At 37.8% G+C, this 20,469-nt stretch overlaps 1 protein-coding gene and 1 long non-coding RNA gene across 6 annotated transcripts in view; both read left to right on the top strand.

Annotated features, from left to right (window-relative positions):
- LOC149150079 (uncharacterized) overlaps window positions 1-18,137 on the top strand; it is a 77,477-nt gene extending 59,340 nt beyond the window's left edge. For 3 of the 5 annotated variants that reach the window (XM_089445938.1, XM_089445936.1, XM_089445937.1), the window contains 3 exons: window positions 17,229-17,370; window positions 17,572-17,644; window positions 17,818-18,137. In XM_089445938.1, the coding sequence (XP_089302064.1) occupies window positions 17,259-17,370; window positions 17,572-17,644; window positions 17,818-17,902 (270 nt within the window). In that variant the 5' untranslated portion in view covers window positions 17,229-17,258 and the 3' untranslated portion in view covers window positions 17,903-18,137. The remainder of the gene's footprint in view (window positions 1-17,228; window positions 17,371-17,571; window positions 17,645-17,817) is intronic. The other 2 variants (XM_089445940.1, XM_089445939.1) reach the window with 1 other exon arrangement.
- An 80-nt stretch (window positions 18,138-18,217) lies between these two features.
- LOC149150078 (uncharacterized) lies at window positions 18,218-19,475 on the top strand. The gene is made up of 2 exons (XR_016263737.1): window positions 18,218-18,344; window positions 18,517-19,475. It is a non-coding gene; the product is annotated as an uncharacterized LOC149150078 (long non-coding RNA).
- Window positions 19,476-20,469: the final 994 nt, after the last annotated feature.

Here is a 20,469-nt window from a genome sequence, read left to right as displayed (position 1 = left end):
ATGAGAAAACACTGAAGGGTGTTGGGGATCCATGAAGTGCTCTCTGCTATGGTGGAGGCCCATGGCTCTCTACGCTCACCTTGCGAGTGCCAAATAGAGACCCACCTACAATCCTGCATAAGATCCAATGTGTCTCCTCGGCTTCCAACACAACAAATCATTAGAGTAATCAAGTAAAAGCGCTTACAAATCATGAATCGCAAGTGGACATTTCATAATGGCATGCCCTTCCATAATGGGCTTTGGCATGTACAGGTGTCTCCAAGCTCAAAAGGGGGTTAACCAAGGACCCTATTAGGTGGTTTCAACTTCTAAAGGGGGTGACATGTCCATCCATTGTACATCCATCAAATGGTAGGTGGCATGTGATATAATGATAAAATGGAATGGGGCATGAAGGGGAAGCTCTGGGCCACACACCATGGGACAAGGGTAGCTATAGTAGGGGAGGCCCACACTCGAGGATATGAGTGTAGGAGGGAGCAATATGTTGAAAAATGTGTAACTAAGTTTGGTCTTCATTAGTATGAAATGTATTCTTGTAAATGTAAAACGAAAAAGAAATTATTATTATTATTGAATCATGCGTTTCATGCTCAAGTTCTTTTATTTTATAGGTCAAGCACCCATTGAGTGCTTCTAGGGATTGTCCTATTGTCCTATTTATAAGAGTCATTGTCATATATGGAAGACCCTATGGGCACATTGTATATTGTAAAGAAAAATTTATTTTGTCTTGAAAGTGTCAAAATACCTCCAAGATCAAGTTGGCGTAATGAGCTGTCAAGTCGGCCTACATGAAGAGCCACGCCCACCCTTGAGGAAGCCTATATATAAGAGGAACTCATCCTTCACTTGGATCATTCATTTCACTCATCTCTTATGCGAAGAAGGAAGAAGTAGAAAGTCGAAGAAGGAAGTGTGAAGAAGAGAAGGACGAAGAAGTCGAAGTGCTTGGGTCTCTCTCTATTCTTCTAGAAGTGCGAAGTTAGGGTTTTTGTGCTGGGATAGTCTGAAGTTCGATTTTGAAGGCAAGAGAGAAGGGAAGGCAAGTGAAGGTCTCTTAGGTCATCCTACTAGCCCTAGGACTCAAGTCAAGGCAAGCGAAGTCAAGAGGAAGACTGTTAGAGGGAGATCAGAGTCTCCTAGAGAAGCAGCGATAGTTGCTGGGGAGCAGAATTTCGGATCTACTGGAAGATCGAAAATATTGCAGCATGTTGTTGAGGAAGACTTGATCTTGGAGGGTATTTGTCTGAGTCTAGGTCATGGTATTCGTCAATTGGAAGATCTGAAAGATAAGAAGAGATTTTTCGGGTTTTCCCCTCAAGAGGAGGGGTTTTGGCCCTGGGTTGTAGCCTATACACTGTGTCATTTTTCTTACTGTTTTGGTAGCTGTTTGATGTATTGCACATTGGAATAAGGAATATCAAAGCTAATAAGTAAAAAGGTAACACAAACAATTATCAAGTTAAGAGAATTAACATATACATTGCCTTATTGAATTCTCAACATGGTATCAGAGCTTTGGTTCTCTAAGGGCATCATGAAGATCTCCTCTACAATGAAGAAAGTCATCAAGAAGATTGCAAGCCATCTCAAGAAAGGTATCAAAGAAGTATGGAGTCTCATATTCTCTTCAAAGAAGGTATCACTCAAAGAAAGGGATAAGGGACTCTTCTCGACTCTCTCTAGGACATTCCAAGACGAAGACATCTGGGTGATTGATAGCGGTGCATCAAGGCACATGACTGGTCACTCCCACCAATTGAAGACCTTGTCAAAAGGAAAATCCGCATACTCTGTGGAACTTGGAGACAACAAAAGCTATCCAGTGAAAGGCATTGGATCATCATCCATAAAGCTCGAAGATGGAAGCAACATCCACCTCAACAACATTCTATTTGTTCCAGGTTTGCACAAAAATCTACTTTCTATTTCAAGCTTAGAAGATAAAGGAGATAGAGTAGCCTTCATTGATGGTAAAGTAGTTGTATGGGCAAAAGTCTCAATAATAGAACAAGAAAAAGTGATTGGTATTCGAGAAGGAAGGCTCTACAAATTAATATCTCCCATAAACCATGCCCTAGTTCACACTAAGATTAGTCCATGTGAACTTTGGCACCGAAGGTTTGGTCATCTACATTTCAAAATACTTCCGACTCTAAATTCCATACTAGATGGAATACCAAATCTGAAGGAGGATCATGAAGGTGTTTGCAAAGAATGTGCATTGGGCAAGAATACCAAGAGACCATTTGGAAGCAGTGCTTCACGATCAAAAGAAATCTTTGATCTCATTCACTCTGATGTGTGTGGCCCTATGACTCCAAAATCACTCGGAGGACATCTTTATTATGTCACATTCATTGATGATCACTTAAGAAAGGCCTGGGTTTATTTAATGAAAGCCAAGGATGAAGTATTTACCAAATTTCAAGAATTCAAAGCTGAAGTGGACAATCTTACAGAAAGAAGAATCAAGATACTAAGATCTGATAATGGAGGAGAATATACATCCAAAGAGATTATAGCATTTTGTAAGGAATATGGGATTAAGAGGGAGCTGATAGTTCCATACAATCTCGAACAAAATGGAGTTGCAGAAAGAAAGAACAGATCCATTGAAGAAAGTGTAAAAGCAATGTTACACGATCAAGATCTACCTAAGTTTCTGTGGGGTGAGGCAACAAAGACAACAATCTACATACAAAATCGATGTCCTCACAAATCTCTAGACAACAAGACTCCGAAAGAAGTGTTCATTGGGAAGAAGCCATATGTAGTTCATCTCCGAATCTTTGGATGTCCTATGTATATTCATATACCAAAGGACAAAAGAAAGAAGATAGATCCTTTCAGTGTGAAGGGCATATTTGTTGGGTATAGTAACTCATCAAGAGCCTATAGAATCTATATGAAAGATGGACATTACATTGAAGTTAGTTGTGATGTCATATTTGATGAGAGCATAACATTCAAAAAATCAAAAGAACTTTCTATAGATTCTGATGACGAAGAACTTCCCATATTTGAGGAAGAAGTTGACAAGGAAGGAGAAGGATCTCACCATGAGGAAGAAGGACCTAGTGAACATGTTCAACCCGTGGTCATTCAAGAAACAAGGAAAATACCTAATTGGTTGAAGTCTACATTACTTGATGCAGAAGGTCATGGGGCAGCTCAAGGATCATTTAGAGAAAGTAAAAGATCTAAGAAATATTCTGGGTATGCTGCATACATGACAAAATTAATAGAAGCAAAACCATCCACCTTTTAAGAGGCTGTAGAACATTGAGAATGGAAGGATGCCATGAACGAAGAATATCAATCTATAATGAAGAATGGAGTCTGGGAGATCGTACCTAGGCCTGAAGACAAATATGTGGTTACTTCCAAATGGATCTATAAGATCAAGCATGCAACTGATGGAAGTATAGATAAGTATAATGCAAGATTTGTGGCTAGAGCGTTCTCTCAACTTGAAGGCATCGACTATGAAGAAACATTTGCTCCAACAACAAGATATACAACAATTCGATCATTAGTCTCTCTGGTAGCATCGATGGGATGGAACATCCATCAAATGGATGTCAAGACTGCGTTTTTGAATGGCACTATAGATGAAGAAGTCTACATAGAACAACCCTTGGGATTTGAAATCAAAGATAGGAAGGCATATGTTTGCAAATTGAAGAAAGCATTATATGGCCTCAAGCAAGCACCAAGGGCATGGTATGCTAGGATGGATGCATACCTACAAAGATTAGGCTTCACGAAAAGTTTTGTTGATTCGAACCTATATATTAAGGTTGTAAACAATGAACTTGTAATTATTCTTCTGTATGTAGATGACCTTCTCTTGATAGGTTTAGAGGGTCGAATTGAAGAATGTAAGAAACAATTTGCAACAGAGTTTGACATGAAGGATTTTGGGCTGATGCATTACTATTTGGGACTAGAAGTTTGGCAGGAACCTAATGAAGTCTATTTAGGTCAAGGAAAGTATGTGATCGAGATACTGAAGAAGTTCGACATGATGGATTGTAAATCTATGACCACTCCGATGATCACAAACTTAAAAAGACTAAGAAGTTTCGAATCAAGCCTTGTTTCGAACCTATATATTAAGGTTGTAAGCAATGAACCTGTAATTACTCTTGTGTATGTAGATGACCTTCTCTTGACAGGTTTAGAGGGTCGAATTGAAGAATGTAAGAAACAATTTGCAACAGAGTTTGTCATGAAGGATCTTGGGCTGATGCATTACTATTTGGGACTGGAAGTCTGGCAGGAACCTAATGAAGTCTATTTAGGTCAAGGAAAGTATGTGATCGAGATACTAAAGAAGTTCGACACGATGGACTGTAAATCTATGACCACTCCGATGATCACAAACTTAAAAAGACTAAGAAGTTCTGAATCAAGCCGTGTGGATCCTTCTAGAATACTCGACCGGACATACGTTTTGCAATAAATGTACTCAGTGAATTCCAAGTGGAGCCAAAGCATGATCATTGGATAGCAGCAAAACATATTCTGAGATATCTGCGAGGAACCATCAATTACTCCCTGAAATATGATAGAAGGAATAATGTTCAATTGATTGGTTATAAAAATTCCGACTGGGGAGTCAGTGAACAAGATGGAAGAAGCACTACGGGAGGATGCTTTAGTTTAGGATCTTCTATGGTCTCATGGATGAGCAGAAAGCAAGACACTGTTGCTTTGAGTAGTGCTTAAGCTGAATATGTTGCAGCATGCGAAGTTAGCAGGGAGGCAATTTGGTAAAGGAAGCTGCTATTTGACTTGTTTGAAGGACCGATGAACCCTACAGTGATACTTTATGGTAACACCAGTTGTATTCGTTTGTCTGAGGACATAGTATTTCATGGGAAGACAAAGCACATCAATAACAAGTATCATTGTAAACGAGAGCTAGTATAAAATGGTGTGGTTCAGCTACAATATATCTCCATTGATGAGCTGGTAGCTGACATATTGACGAAATCACTTCCAAACAAGAAGCTTGTATACTTAAGGGACAAGCTTGGTTTGGTGGATTTGTCCTCCCTAATTGAGAGGGAGAGATAGACACAACATTCTTGTCTTCACTTGGGAAGAAATAATGGAGGATTGGGTAACCATCTGGCATTCGATACTCTTTGAGAATGTGGTAGGGCATTCAAGACAAGAGTAGTCGTGGACCGATATTCTTTGAGGATTAGCTACCCAAGATAAGAATAGTCCAATGGGAGGTCATACTCTGTGAACACTTGGGTGGGGTATGTACCTTGGAGAGACAATGATGATGGTGTTTATACATCATTGGTCTCGCCAACATTGTGCTCTAATCTTGTGGAGAGATAGAGTTGTTAGTCAAGGCCTTGCTATGTGACAATGTTGGTTATTATGATGTTAGACAGATGGGTTACCAATCCGACTCTTCTTATGAGATCTCTTCAGATTGAGAATGACCATGTACCTCTAATGAATACCTCCCTAGTTAAGAGGGAGTGTTGAAAAATGTGTAACTAGGTTTGGTCTTCATTAGTATGAAATGTATTCTTGTAAATGTAAAATGAAAAAGAAATTATTATTATTATTGAAGCATGGGTTTCATGCTCAAGTTTTTTTATTTTATAGGTCAAGCACCTATTGAGTGCTTCTAGGGATTGTCCCAGGTATAAGAGTCATTGTCATATATGGAAGATCCTATGGGCACATTGTATATTGTAAAGAAAAAATTATTTTCTTGAAAGTGTCAAAATACCTCCAAGATCAAGTTAGCCTAATGAGCTGTCAAGTCAGCCTACATGAAGAGCCACGTCCACCCTTGAGGAAGCCTATATATAAGAGGAACTCGTCCTCCACTTGGATCATTCATCTCACTCATCTCTTATGTGAAGAAGCCAAAAGAAGAAAGTTGAAGAAGGAAGTGTGAAGAAGAGAAGGATGAAGAAGTCGAAGTGTTTTTGTCTCTCTCTATTCTTCTGGAAGTGTGAAGTTAGGGTTTCTATGCTAGGATAGTCCGAAGTTTGATTTTGAAGGCAAGGGAGAAGGGAAGGCAAGCAAAGGTCTCTTAGGGCATCCTACTAGCCCTAGGACTCAAGTCAAGGCAAGCGAAGTTAAGAGTAAGGCTGTTAGAGGGAGATCGAAATCTCCTAGAGAAGCAGCAGCAGTTGCTGGGGAGCAGAATTTCGGATCTACTGGGATGTCGAAAATATTGCAGCAGGGGGCCGAGGAAGACTTGATCTTGGAGGGTATTTGTTTGAGTCTAGGTCATGGTATTCGTCAATTGAAAGATCTAAAAGGTAAGAAGAGATTTTGCGGGTTTTCCCCTCAAGAGGAGGGATTTTGGCCCTGGCTTGCAGCCTATATACTATGTCATTGTTCTTACTGTTTTGGTAGCTGTTCAATATATTGCACATTGGAATGAGGAAGATCAAAGCTAATAAGTGAAAAGGTAACACAAACAATTATCAAGTTAAGAGAATTAACATATACATTGCCCTATTGAATTCTCAACGCAATTGTGGTACATGAGTTACCCCAATGTTTGTTTTTCCACCCTTCTTCATATGCCTTCTTCCTTTTATTAATTTTTTTTTATAACTGCTCAGGGCTCTAGGGGATGGAGAATGATGTGTAGGATATAGCAGTGGATATCCCCTTAGGTCGGGGCAGTTCATTGCCCACTGGGGGTTAGGAAAATCATGGGTTCCTTAATAATGGAGGGTGCTCATTTAGGGCCCATAGGAACCAGGGTGATGGTCGTAGGTAGGGGGTAGAGCTCATGTTTGGCTTTTGCCCACGTGTTAAATGTGTAATTCCCGACCATCTTCTTGTTTTTGGTAGCTGTTTGATGATACACACATATAATAATAAGTAACAAAGCTAATAACTAAAAGGACATCACAAGCAGTTATCAAGTAAAGATAAATCACTATAATCATTGCCCTATAGATTTCTCAACATGGTATCAGAGCTAATGTTGGCTAAGGGCATTATGAAGATCTCTACTACATTGAGGAAGCTCTTCGAGAAGTGTTCAAAGGTAGCAATCCATCTCAAGAGAGGCATCAAGGAAACATGGAATCTTCTATTCACTGCAAAGAAGGTAGTAACTAAGATAAAGGATGAAGGACTCTTCTGAACACTCGCACATTCCAAGACGAGAACATTTGGGTAATCAAGGTGCATCTAGACACATGACTGGTCATCACAAACAACTGAAGACATTATCAAAGGGAAAATCTTCTTACTCAGTGGAACTTGGAGATAATAAGAGCTATCCTGTAAGAGGAATTGGATCAACCTCTATAGAGCTGGAAAATGGAAGCAACATTCATCTCAACAACATCCTATTTGTTCTAGGTTTGCATAAGAACTTACTTTCTATTTCAAGTTTAGAAGATAAGGGTGATAGAGTAGCTTTCATTGATGGAAGAGTTGTAGTATGGAGTAAGAACTCAAGCATAGAGAATGCTAGAGTAATTGGTATTCGTGAAGGAAGACTTTACAGGTTGATATCTCCTCTTGCACAAGCTTTGGTTCACATTGAAATCAACCCATGTGAACTCTGGCATAGAAGATTTGGCCATCTTCATTTCAAAATCCTTCCAACTCTAAGTTCTATAGTAGAAGGAATCCCCGAATTGAAAGAAGATCACGAAGGAGTATGCAAAGGATGTGCATTGGGTAAGAATACCAAGAGACCATTTGGAAGCAGTGCTTCACGGTCAAAAGAAATCTTGGATCTTATTCATTCTGATGTCTGTGGTCCTATGACTCCTAAATCACTTGGAGGTCATCTATATTATGTCACATTTATAGATGATCATTCAAGGAAAACTTGGGTTTACTTGATGAAATCCAAGGACGAAGTATTTACAAAATTTCAAGAATTCAAAGCTGAAGTTGAGAACCTTACAAAAAGGAAAATCAAGATACTAAGGTCTGATAATGGAGGAGAGTATACATCCAAGGAAATCATAGCCTTCTGTAAGGAGTCTAGGATTAAGAGGGAGCTAATAGTCCCATATAATCGAGAATAGAATGGAGTTGCAGAGCAAAAGAAGCGATCCATAGAAGAAAGTGTAAAAGCAATGTTGCATGATCAAGATCTATCGAAATTTCTGGGGAGAAGCCACGGAGACAACTCTATATATTCAAAATCGAAGTCCCCACAGGTCACTGGATAACAAAACTCTCGAAGAAGTATTCACTAGGAAGAAACCAACTGTAGATCATCTCCAAATCTTTGGTTATCCTGTATATATTCATATACTGAAGGAAAAAAGAAAGAAGCTGGATCCATTAGGCATGAGAGGAACATTTGTTGGCTACAACAACTCCTCTAAGGCCTATAGAATCTACATAAAGGGACACCATATAGAAGTCAGTCGAGATGTCATATTTGATGAAAGTATTGCATTCAAGAAATCAAAGGAACTTCCCATGGACTTTGATGATGAAGAACTTCTAGTATTTGAAGAAGAAGTTGACAGGGAAGAAGAAGAATCTCACCATGAAGATGAAGGTCCCAGTGAACCTATTCAACCTATGGTCATCCCCGAATCAAGAAAGAGACCTAATTGGTTGAAGTCTACACTACTTGATGCAGAAGGTCATGGAGCAACTCAAGGCACATTCAGGGAAAGCAAGAAGCCCAAACGATATTCTGGGTATGCAACCTACATGACAAAACTAATAGAAGCAGAGCCATCCACTTTTGAAGAAGTTGTCAATCATCAAGAATGGAAGGATGCCATGAATGAAGAATATCAATCTATAATGAAGAATGGAGTTTGGGAGATCGTGCCTAGGCCCGATGATAAATTTGTGGTAACTTCCAAATGGATCTATAAGATCAAACATGTCACAGATGGAGGTTTTGACAAATATAAGGCAGGATTTGTGGCTAGGGGGTTCTCTCAACAAGAAGGCATTGACTATGAAGAGACATTTGCTCTGACAGCAAGGTATACAACGATTTGTTCATTGGTCTCTTTGGCAGCATCGATGGGATGGAACATCCACCAAATGGATGTCAAGACTGCATTTTTGAATGGCACAATTGATGAGGAAGTCTATATAGAACAACCCTTGGGATTTGAAGTCAAAGACAAAAAGGCATATGTTTGCAGATTGAAGAAGGCATTATATGGCCTCAAGCAAGCACCAAGGGCATGATATGCCAGGATGGATGCATACCTTCAGAGATTAGGCTTCACAAAGAGTTCTGTTGATCTAAACCTTTATATTAAGGTTGTGAAGGGTGAACCAGTAATCATTCTTCTATATGTAGATGATCTTCTCTTGATAGGTGTAGAAGGTCGAATTGAAGAATGTAAGAAGCAACTAGCAACAAAATTTGACATGAAGGATCTAGGGCTGATGCATTACTATTTGGGACTAGAAGTCTGGCAAGGACCTGATGAGATCTATCTAGGTCAAGGGAAGTATGTGATCAAGATGTTGAAGAGGTTTGACATGATGGATTGCAAACCAATGACAACTCCAATGATCACAAACTTGAAAGGACTAAGGAGTTCCGAATCAAGCCCTGTGGATCCTTCCAAGCATAGATAATTGATTGGCTCGCTGATGTACTTGGTGAATACTTGGCTAGACATATGCTTTGCAATGAATGTTCTTAGTGAATTCCAAGTGGAACTGAAGCATGATCATCGGATAACAACAAAACATATCTAAGATATCTGCAAGGAACCATCCACTACTGCCTGAAATATGGCAGGGGGAATGATTTCCACTTGATGGGATATACAGAGTTTGACTAGGGAGGTAGTGAGTAGGATGGAAGGAGCACCACAGGAGGATGTTTTAGTTTGGGATCCTCCATGATTTCGTGGATGAGCAAAAAGCAAGATACAATTGCTTTGAGTAGTGCTGAGGCTGAGTATATTGCAGCTCGTGAAGCAAGTAGAGAAGCGGTCTAGTTAAGGAAGCTGCTATCTGATCTATTTGTAGGACCTATAGACCCTATAGTGATACATTGTGATAACACCAGTTGTATACGATTGTCTAAAGACCCAGTATTTCATGAAAAGACAAAGCATATCAACAACAAGTATTACTATATTCGGAATCTAGTACAAGATGGTGTATTGCAGCTACAACATGTCTCCCTTGATGAACAAGTAGTCGACATATTAAAAAAATCTCCTCCTAATAAGAAGCTTGTGTATTTGAGAGATTTGAGAGACAAGCGTGGTTTGGTTGATGTATACTCCCTAGTTGAGAGGGAGAGATAGGCACATCATTCTTGTCTTCACTTGGGAAGACAAAATAGAGGATTGGGTAAGCATCTGGCATCCGATACTCTATGAGGATGTGGTAGGGCATCCAAGATGAGAATAGTCGTGGATCAATATTCTTTGAGGACTGGCTATACAAGATAAGAATAGTCCAAAGAAGTCATACTCTCTGAACACCCGGGTGGAGTATGTACCTTGAGAGACAATGATGATGGTGTTTATAAATTGTTGGTCTCGCCAGCATTGTGCTTTGATCTTGTGGAGAGATAGAGCTGTTAGTCAAGGCCTTGCTATATGACAATGCTGGTTCGTATGATGCTAAAATAGATGGGTTACCAATCCGATGCTTCTTATGAGATCTCTTCAGATTGAGAATGTCCATTAACCATATATGAATACCTCCCTAGTTAGAAGGGAGTGTTGAAAAATGTGTAACTAGGTTCGGTTTTCATAAAGATGAAATGTACTTTTGATTCTTGTAAAGTGTAAAATGAAAGAAAATTACTATTATTTTTGAAGCATGGGTTTCATGCTCAAGGTCTTTTATTTTATAGGTCAAGCACCCATTGAGTGCTTCTAGGGTTTGTTTTAGGTCAAGAAGTCAAAAGAGTCATTGTCATAAGTTGAAGACCCCATCGAGCACAGTGTAACTTGTGAAGATTTTTTTTTTGTCTTAAAAAGTGTTCAAATACCCTCTAAGACCAAGTTGGCCCGGTAGCTGGCAAGTCGGCCTAAAAGGAAGAGCCACGTCCACTTTGAAGAGCCTATATATAGGAGGGAACTCATCCTCCTTGAGATACATTCACTTATCTCTCATTCTAGCAAAGAAGGAGGAAGAAGGTGGCAATGGAAAAGTAAGAGGACAAAGGAAACTTTTGTTTGGGCTATTTCTATCTCACACGTGCTAAGGGGGACTGGGGTTTCCGACAGATCTAAGGTTTCTATCTACAAGTTTGATCTTGGAGGAAAGAAGGCAAGTAGGTCAAGCGAAGGTCTCCAAGGGTCATCCTCAAGTTCCAGAAGTGAGGTAAAGGCAAGCGAAGGTAAAAGGAAGGCTCAGAAGGCAGATCGAAGCTCACATGTGTGGCAACAACAACTGCTGGGGGGGGGATTTTAGATCTGCAGTGGAGGCCGAAGTTTTGCAGCGGGAGGTCGAAGAAGTGCTACTGGAAGAGATTTGATTGGGTTTGATTGGATCAAAGTTAGCACATCATTCAGAGAGGTTGGTCTTGGTCTTGGAGGGCACTGGAGTTGGTCTTTAAGGTCTTGGAATTTGTCAATTGAAGAATCTATAAGGAAGAGAAGAGATTTTGTGGGTTACCTCTCAAGTGGAGAGGTTTTAGCCCTGGCTTGCAGTGTATATTCTGTGTTCTTGTTCTTGTTTTTGGTAGCTGTTTAATGATACACACATATAATAATAAGTAACAAAGCTAATAACTAAAAAGAAATCACAAGCAGTTATCAAGTAAAGAGAAATCACTGTAATCATTGCCCTATAGATTTCTCAACACAAACTATTGTTCTTGTTCCTTTTATTCTGATGCAAGATGACTAGTGAAAACTGAGATTTATTCTGTATCTATGTGCAACATTTGGTACAATGAGGGTTTAAATTTTGATTGAATGGTAGGGTTGGAGTTATTGAATTAGTAAATATTGAAACATGGATATATTCTAGAACAACATCTATGTTAAAGAAAACCTTAGAGACATAATTCAGTTATTTTCTTGCACTCTTTAATTGACTGTCACCTTCACCTTTTGCAACACTACTATTCAACATGGAGACACCAAAAAAAATATTATATACGTATACATTCATTTTCGTGGATCTAGGGTTTAGGTTGCAATTACTCTTTGTTCATGCTATGGCTCAGATACTTCCAATGTAAGCCTTGAGAACCACAAAGGTCTTATGAACATAGCTAAGAGGATAAAATTTTCCAATTAAAGGACTATGGACTATACACCTACATGGACTCCTCTGCTCTCAACCATCCTATACAAATGCCAAGTGGTACACCATGGTTTTGACTCGTGATGATGAGATACATTTATATGTTTGATTTCATTTTGTATTAGCTGTCCAATTTGGAGTCTTTGATTGGATAACTAATAGGGTTCGCTGCTCAGTATTGACTTTGAGTATCATTTTTGATTTGGCACCTACCATATCATAGATATTGATGTTTTTTTCCATATTTATGTGCCAATTTATTTATTTGATATTGTTGTTGGTTTGTGTGTTTAAAAATTGAAAAAAACAAATTTATTTTGTAATTTTTAATGTTTGTTGTGGTTTTCTGATTTTCATTGATTTTTTTGCTGATGTTGCCGAGAAGTGCTGTTATGGATCCTTGCTAATTTTTTTCCAATGCCAATTTGTCAACGATGATTGGAATATTATTGTATTGGGGCTTTAGCTTAGTGGGAGGTTGCCTCCTCAAAGATGCAAGGGGATAGTAATTGATCCTTTCCAATAAAAGATCATCGTCAAGGGTTTTTGATGTTGAATAGATTATTGAGCATTTCCGATTTATTGCTGTGAATCACTTTCAGATCTATTAAGTAACTTTAAAAGTGGCATCAGAGCATTTTCGAGGGCAAAAGGGCCAATTTTTTTTTTTGGTTCTCTCAGATTTAGAGTTGAAACACTCTAGTTGATTTGTGAAGCTTCTAAGCAGAATTTCCTAGAGCATATTGTAAATCTGGATTCTTTGGACAAAAACAAGCAATTTGAAAACAAACATCACTCAAATTGCAGGTCAGACAAAGAAGATATGGCACTTCGAAAATCTATTGTTTTAGGTTTTTTTGTTTGTTTGTTACAGTTGCCACACTCAGATCTGTTTTTGAGTATTTATTTGTAAAATTTCCGAAAAATCAACTGCAGATCTATCCTCTTCTCACAAAAATGCTTGATTTTAAAAAAACAGTCCATATTGAAGGTCGGAACGAGATATTGCAGTTGGAAAAATATGTGTTCTTTAGTGCTTTCAGTGACGACTGCAGGTATTGTGAAGTAGATATCTTTGGACAGAGTGCCCAGAATGCAGGGAGACAGTGCTTCCGTGGCCTTGATTTGGTATATTATATGATATACATCCGACGATTATTTAGTGCACTATAGCATTTGTAAATTCCTGCCCCTAAACCCTTGTGGAAACACTGAATAGCAGTGATGGAATCTTTTAAAAAACAGAGGATACTATGTGATCCAATGTTGGAGTTAGCCAAGGAAATGTTGATCATGGTGACTAGTGAATGGGAGTATACCAACGATCTATATGGTTGGTGCAATCTAAAGGAGGCTTAGGTATATGGACAGAAGTTATTATGGAAGTACAAGTACTTCCAGCTTCTCCTTGATGTACATACCCCTCCATATGAAGAGCACATCTTTGAGGGAAGACATGAAAAGGTGGTGCCTACTAGTTTCTTGTGTGATTCTTCTAGAATGGTAGTGTTCCTTCTAGAGCCATCCATTTTTGGCTGTACAGAGGATATTTTTGCTATTCAGGGTTCTCTCTATTCGGATCGACATGACCACGGTGAGCGTTTTCAACATCACACATGGTCATTCATGCATCTTCAGTTGGGAGTCAATGTGAGCATTGGCACATGGGATTGTGGTGAATGGACAAGTGTCTTGGACTACTTCAGCTTTGAGGTTAGCACTTGTACATTGGAACTTGTCTTATGAACAACTTCTTGGACTACTTTATTGTTTGGGTTGACACTTGTACATAGAACCCTGGTTTCCTAAACTACTTGAACATTGTGGTTAGCACCCATATAAAGTAACATGACCTCATTAAAGAAGGCCCACTAGGTAGTTAGCACTGAATAAATGTAATGTGGCCTCATTAAAGGTCTACTAGGTGGTCAACATTTGGTTATGATTAGTAGTTGCGATAAATAGGGATGGTGTTCTACTTATGATCATGTATCGGAGCCCAACTTGTCGAGAGATTGCCATCTCTAAAAGATATGTGAACAGAAGTTGATTCTTCCATAAATGAACCATTGGATAGTGTTACCTTATCTACCTCAAAGTTTTTTGATATTGAATAAAGTATAAAGCATTTTTGATTTATTGTTGTGAATCATCTTCAAACCTATTAAGGACCATTAAACTTAACTGATAGTAAGTTTCAAGTCACAAGAACGCCTTCTTTACACAGGTTGTCTGCAAGTTGTAATTACTGTGATTGAAAAATAGCAGCAGCAAAAGGCAGGATATCTTTTAGTTGTACTATATCTAACATGCAATGGCCTAGTTGAATTTTTGCCTGATATAATAGGTGATTGAATGATATTTTTATTTCTTGCATGTTTCGTGTGAAACCTATCTGCATGTATTGTTTTGGTGTGAGACGTTTACAGTGGAGATATCTGGCTGAGCAATGTGTCATGTAGACAAAAATAAAGATAGTGGTGGTCGAATCGATTTACTGGCTTGAATCTTAAAGGTGGTCTTTTTATTTAAAAAATCCATGCCATGGTATTACCCCTGACTTAACTTTTCTGCATCAATGGGTTATATTAGAGTTATCTACCTCTGATTGTATACAACCTACATCTTCGATATCTGGGCCCTAACTGAGTCACCTCTATTTTTCTAAGCATTCTTCCTTCTCCAAACTCACTACGACTAATTATCCACTGAAGATGGAAATGCTAATCTACGCTCTATAATGCTTTGATAGCTGAGTAACCAAGCCAAAAAATTGAGATAAATGGAGAATCAAACGGTAGATACATAACTGACGGAGAAGCTGTGGCATCCATGCAATGATAGATGGAGAATCAAACAGTATATACCTAACTGATGGAGAAGCTGTGGTGTTCATGCAATTTAACATTTAGAATACAAAAGTCTACGTAGTGCCTTTTATCTTTTAAGTCCAGAACTTGGGCGCATTTAGCTTTTTCATTGCTGTGTGTATATTAGACAGAACAACAAAGGATGTTTTTGGCTATACAGAGGATATTATTTTTGCTATGGAGGGTTCTCTCTTTTTGGATCCACATGATCATGGTGAGCTTTTGAGCATCATACGTGGCCATTCATGTGTCTTCAGTTGGGAGTCAGTGTGTGCATTGGCACATGGGATTGTGGTGTATGGGCAAGCTTTGAGGTTAGCACTTATGCATGGGACCATGTGTTATGGACAACTCTTGTACTTCTAGTGTGTAGGCTAGCACTTGTACATGGAACCTTGGTTTTCTAGACTACTCAACATTGTGGTTAGAACTTGTACATGAGACCTTGGTTTATGGTTGTATATCATTGTTAAAAAGTTGAGGACAATGCTCCTCAAAGGGGGATGCAATGGTGGGATCCTCCCTAAGGGTGTAATATAGGCCTATGGGCCCATTAGAGTTAACATTGGGATAGGTATGGTGGATAATTAATGAAATGTGCAGTAGGCCCACTAAGTAGTTAGCATTGAATAAATGTAATGTGGCCTCATTAAAGAAGATCGACTAGGCTGTGAGCATTGAATAAATGTAATGTGGCCTTATTAAAGAAAGTCTACTAGGTAGTTAGCATTTGGTTATGGTTAGTAGTTGCTAGGTAGTTATAAATAGGGATGGCGTCCTACTTATGTGATCATGTATTTGAGCTTAACTTGTTTCCCTCTCAAAATGATAAGTGAACAGAAGTTGATTTTTCCATAAAGGGATCATTTATAGTGTTACTCTATCGCGATTCTCAACAGTTTTCGATATTAAATAAATTATTAAGCATTTCTAATTTATTATTGTGAATCATCTTCAAACCTATTAAGGACCATTAAACTTAACTTGTAGTAAGTTTCAAGTTACAAGAACGTCTCCTTTACACAGGTTGTCTGCAAGTTGTAATTACTGTGATTGAAAAATAGCAGCAGCAAAAGGCAGGTTATCTTTTAGTTGTACTATGTCTAACATGCAATTCCCTAGTTGAACTTTTGCCTGGTATAATAGGTAATTGAATGATTTTAAAAATAGTTTTGTAGTCGTCTAAAGGTAGATTTCTATTTCTTGACTGCCTCGCATAACTTAGCTGCATATATTATTTTGGTATGAGAATGGTAGATTTCTATTTCTTGACTGTCTCGCATAACTTAGCTGCATATATTATTTTGGTATGAGAATGATAGATTTTTATTTCTGGCATGTCTCATGTGGAACCTAGCTGCATGTGTTATTTTGGTATGAGAGGCTTACAGTGGAAATATCTGGATGAGTTGTGTCATGAGGACAAAACAAGAAGATAGTGGTGGTCTATTTGAATTACTGGTTTGAATGTTAAAGAAGACCTTTTTATTCAAGAAAATAGTGGTGGTCTATTTGAATTACTGGTTTGAATGTTAAAGAAGACCTTTTTATTCAAGAAAATCAATGCTATGGTATTACCCCTGACTCAACTTTTCTGCCTCAATAGCTTATATTAGAGTTATCAGCCCCTGTTTTTATACAACCTGCATCTTCAATATCAAGGCCCTAATTGAGTCACTTTGTGTTTCTAAACATTCTTCCTTCTCCAAACTCACTACGACTAATTATCCACCAAGGATGGAAATGTCAGCTTTGAGCATAGCCGAGTAAACCAAGCCAAGAAATTGAGATAGATGGAGAACCAAACGGTATATACCTAGCCGGTGGAGAAGCTGTGTTGTCCTTGCAATCTAATATCTAGTATACAAAGCTCTACATAATGCCTTTTATATTTTAACTCCAGATTTTGGGCATTTTGAGCTTTTTCGTTGCTGTGTTTATATTATACAGAACAAAAATGCTTCTGGTTTGAACTTTGACTAGGCTAACTGCCATTAGTAATATTTACCAACACATGCAGTCATGGGATTGAATGTAATATATTGCTTCATATTTATTATTTACACTATCCATTCAGAAAGTATAGGCGACGTGGTTCAACTGTATTTTTAATTGTATGCTCAGTTGCTAGGTCATTTTCCAAGGTCAACAACAATGTCGAAGCTATCATTCAGTCGTATTGGCGCATGGATACGAAGCAAGATTTTTCTATATAATGTGACTTACGGACTCTACATGCTAGATTGGTGGGAGCGATACCTCTTCAGTATCCAACTCTTTATAGATTTTCTCGGATAAAAGTAGCTGGTTGAACTTTTTTGAAATGTTGTCATCTTCAGGAAATTTCCTAGTTGTACTCTAGCTTGATTGATTTTTGAAGAGTTGAAAAGGAAAGGAAGCATACTTCTTGAATTCAATACATCCTTTGTTGCACTTTTGTATGTAATGGGCTTCTTAACCCTTGTAGATACAATAATGATACTGTTGTTATGTGTGCTTTGTTACAACGGTTCACGATTTACAGTAGAAAGCGTTAAAAGGTGTGCTAATGTTGAGGAATTGTTGAAAGTTACAATTAGGCGATTTCAATTTTCCATTGACCATTTTGTCCTTGAAAACTGTGACAAATGAGTAAATCTGGGTTGGAAGATACTCTCTTTTCGGAGAGAAGTCATTTTTTACCTTCTGATGGTGCTAGTCTCGGGTGTTGCAGGTTAATTTGGTACTTCAATGCAGAAACTGGTGAGAATAATTTTATGAATATGCCCATGGGCCATCATCGCAGTCCTAGTGATTGAGATTTTCGAAACTGTTAGTATAATATTAGTCTGATTGTCTTGTAGATTTAAGATATTTTTCTAGGGATCCTTCAGATATCACTGTTTTTTGTAACCTACAGAGATTGGTATGTTTGAATTAGGTTTTTCATATTGCTTGGAGGTAATATTTAGCCAGCTGTATAGCTTCTTGTTGCACTACACGTTGAACTTCTCATAAGTGATATCCAGAATATAATTCTAATTACATTGGTAATGGATTTTTAATGTGAATATGAGAAATGACTCTCTCTGCTTGATATGACACACTAAAATGTACATTATGTTTTATCACTCAGCTGGTATTCTCTCTTGCTCTCAATATACCTTCTCGTAAGTGATATCCACAACGTAATCCTCATTATAGCGGTTATGGATGTTCAACTGGAATTTGAGAAACAATTCTATGTGACTCATTCAACTGGTATTCTTTCCTTAAGCTTTGAGATGAGTCTAAAATGTATTATATGCAAATTCATCTGTCATTCTCTTTACTTGACATTCCATTGTAAAACATTTTTGTGGGTCATTATGATTTCTACAATATGCATTTCTGTCTGCTTGTTGAGCTGATCTACAACATTCCCGACTTTCAGGAAATCGTGGGTTCGAAGGGTTGGTAGGTTTTCAGAACTGTATCAGGAAAATTTATTTATCTCTTTTGATAATAACACAACAGCAGAAGGCGTTAGATAATTTCCTAAAGACAATAAAATCAGGTGGGCAAGTGCAAGTGCAAGTAAAAGTACCCCAGACACTTTGTGTCAGACAAATTGAAGAAAATATCGGGTCCGTGGCTGTCAGGCACTTTGGTTGAGTGAATAAAATGGCTACTTAAAAACACGCTGGGCATCTGTTTAGATCCTATCCAGTTGTCTGGTTCATGTAGTTTCTTTCTCCTGATTTCGCATCGATTGAGTGTTCTAAATGATTTGCTTGATACGCCAAAGTGTTTTGTTGGTTCATCCGAGAAGATCCACTAATCCGTGAAACTTCTTGTTGGCAGACTTTGACTGGGTAAGTGGACAAATGATGGTATATCAATTAGGCAATCAATTGTATTTTGTCGAAATATCTTACATTTATAGGCATGTTTGGAAAAAACAGATTATAGTATCCGTTTCAGCTTCGGAGGTGTCAAAAGTGTTTTGTTCTGTGGATGAAAGGAATGATTGTGATTAAGCAGTGTGAATTAAAAATCATCCCAATAAAGGTTTGATAATGGAAAAGATGTGGTACAAGCAGTTGAAGATGGCAAAAGAGAGGCAGATAGCAAGCTCGTCATCGAAGTGATGCTATTCTTCAACGCTTCTTCCAAATATGTATAGAAACCCCAAATATATATAGAAGTCCCCAATTTTTGTTAGAAGAACAAATTGAACCAGGGCGAGGCTTTGGTAAATTCACTTTGTAGATCAGGAAATCTTGGCAGGATAGTCCATTTTAAATGGACAAGACAGAAATCTATCTACTAGTTGCCGTAGCCTTTAGTATACATATGTGCAATTTTAAAGAAAGGATTAAAAAGGGATTCAATTAGGAGAACTTTGAGATAAAAATGACAAAAAAATGTATACAAAAAATCAACTTTAAAAGAATCAGTAAGATTTAAGATAATGCTGTTATTATTATGGAGTAAATATTTTTGGAGGAACTATTTGTTTTTTTTTTTTTTTTGTTTTTTTGTTTTTTGTTTTTGTTAAATTGTATTTTCAGCTTATCTTTTTATAGGTTTAATTAAATGTCAAGTCTAGACACCCATTGAATGTAAACTTTAATTATGCATCCAACGAGTACTCACATTACATACTTTTGAGTATATACCCACACCAAAAAAATAATTAAAAATACATGAAAAAACGTGTTTCTCAATTTTTTATGGTGTGGGTCGACTCAAAAGTATGTAGAGTTTGTACTCATTGGATGTCTAATTTAATTCTGCATCTAAGTCTACAGTGGACATTTGAGTAAACCTAAGAGGAGATAAGCCAAAAATACAATTAAACAAGTTGCTTTTTTTATTTTCCTTTTAACATTTCATAATTCATATTTTATTATTTTCTTTAGAATACTCATTTTAAACCTCAAAACTCCCCTACTATCTCGATTTTCTTATGGAAGAACCTTTGCAATTTAAAAAGAATTGGTTTAGTCACGAATCATTGATGAAACTTATAACTTTTAAATGAAAGAGTTTTTCGAATTCCTTATGGAAGAGTCTTTCCAATTTAAAAAGAATTGGTTTAGCCACTAGAAAACAAGGTATAAGAATATCTTTACCAATAAAAATCGCACACATCCTAGCAACATAACGTTCAATGGAACTATTTAGTTATTATAGGATGGGGGGCTATCTTTTTGAACCCTTTGAGTGATACACTAGAGTATGGTCCTCTACAATCCTTTCACACCGTTGAGACCCATTCACGCCGTTGAGATCCATATATGATCCAATGCCACTTGCTGTATAGTATTGTTACACTCCCTATTATGTCTATGATGTTTGTTATTGTTCTTTTAACAAGTGACTCATCTAGTTTTTGCCATAT

This window comes from Pinus tabuliformis, chromosome 9 (assembly GCF_031772625.1).
Source record: "Pinus tabuliformis cultivar Carrire ecotype Pingquan chromosome 9, CPIR1, whole genome shotgun sequence".
In the NCBI taxonomy this organism is placed as follows: Eukaryota; Viridiplantae; Streptophyta; class Pinopsida; order Pinales; family Pinaceae; genus Pinus; species Pinus tabuliformis.
The sequence above is the reverse complement of the archived record's forward strand: the minus strand, read 5'-3'. Positions and strand labels throughout refer to the sequence as shown.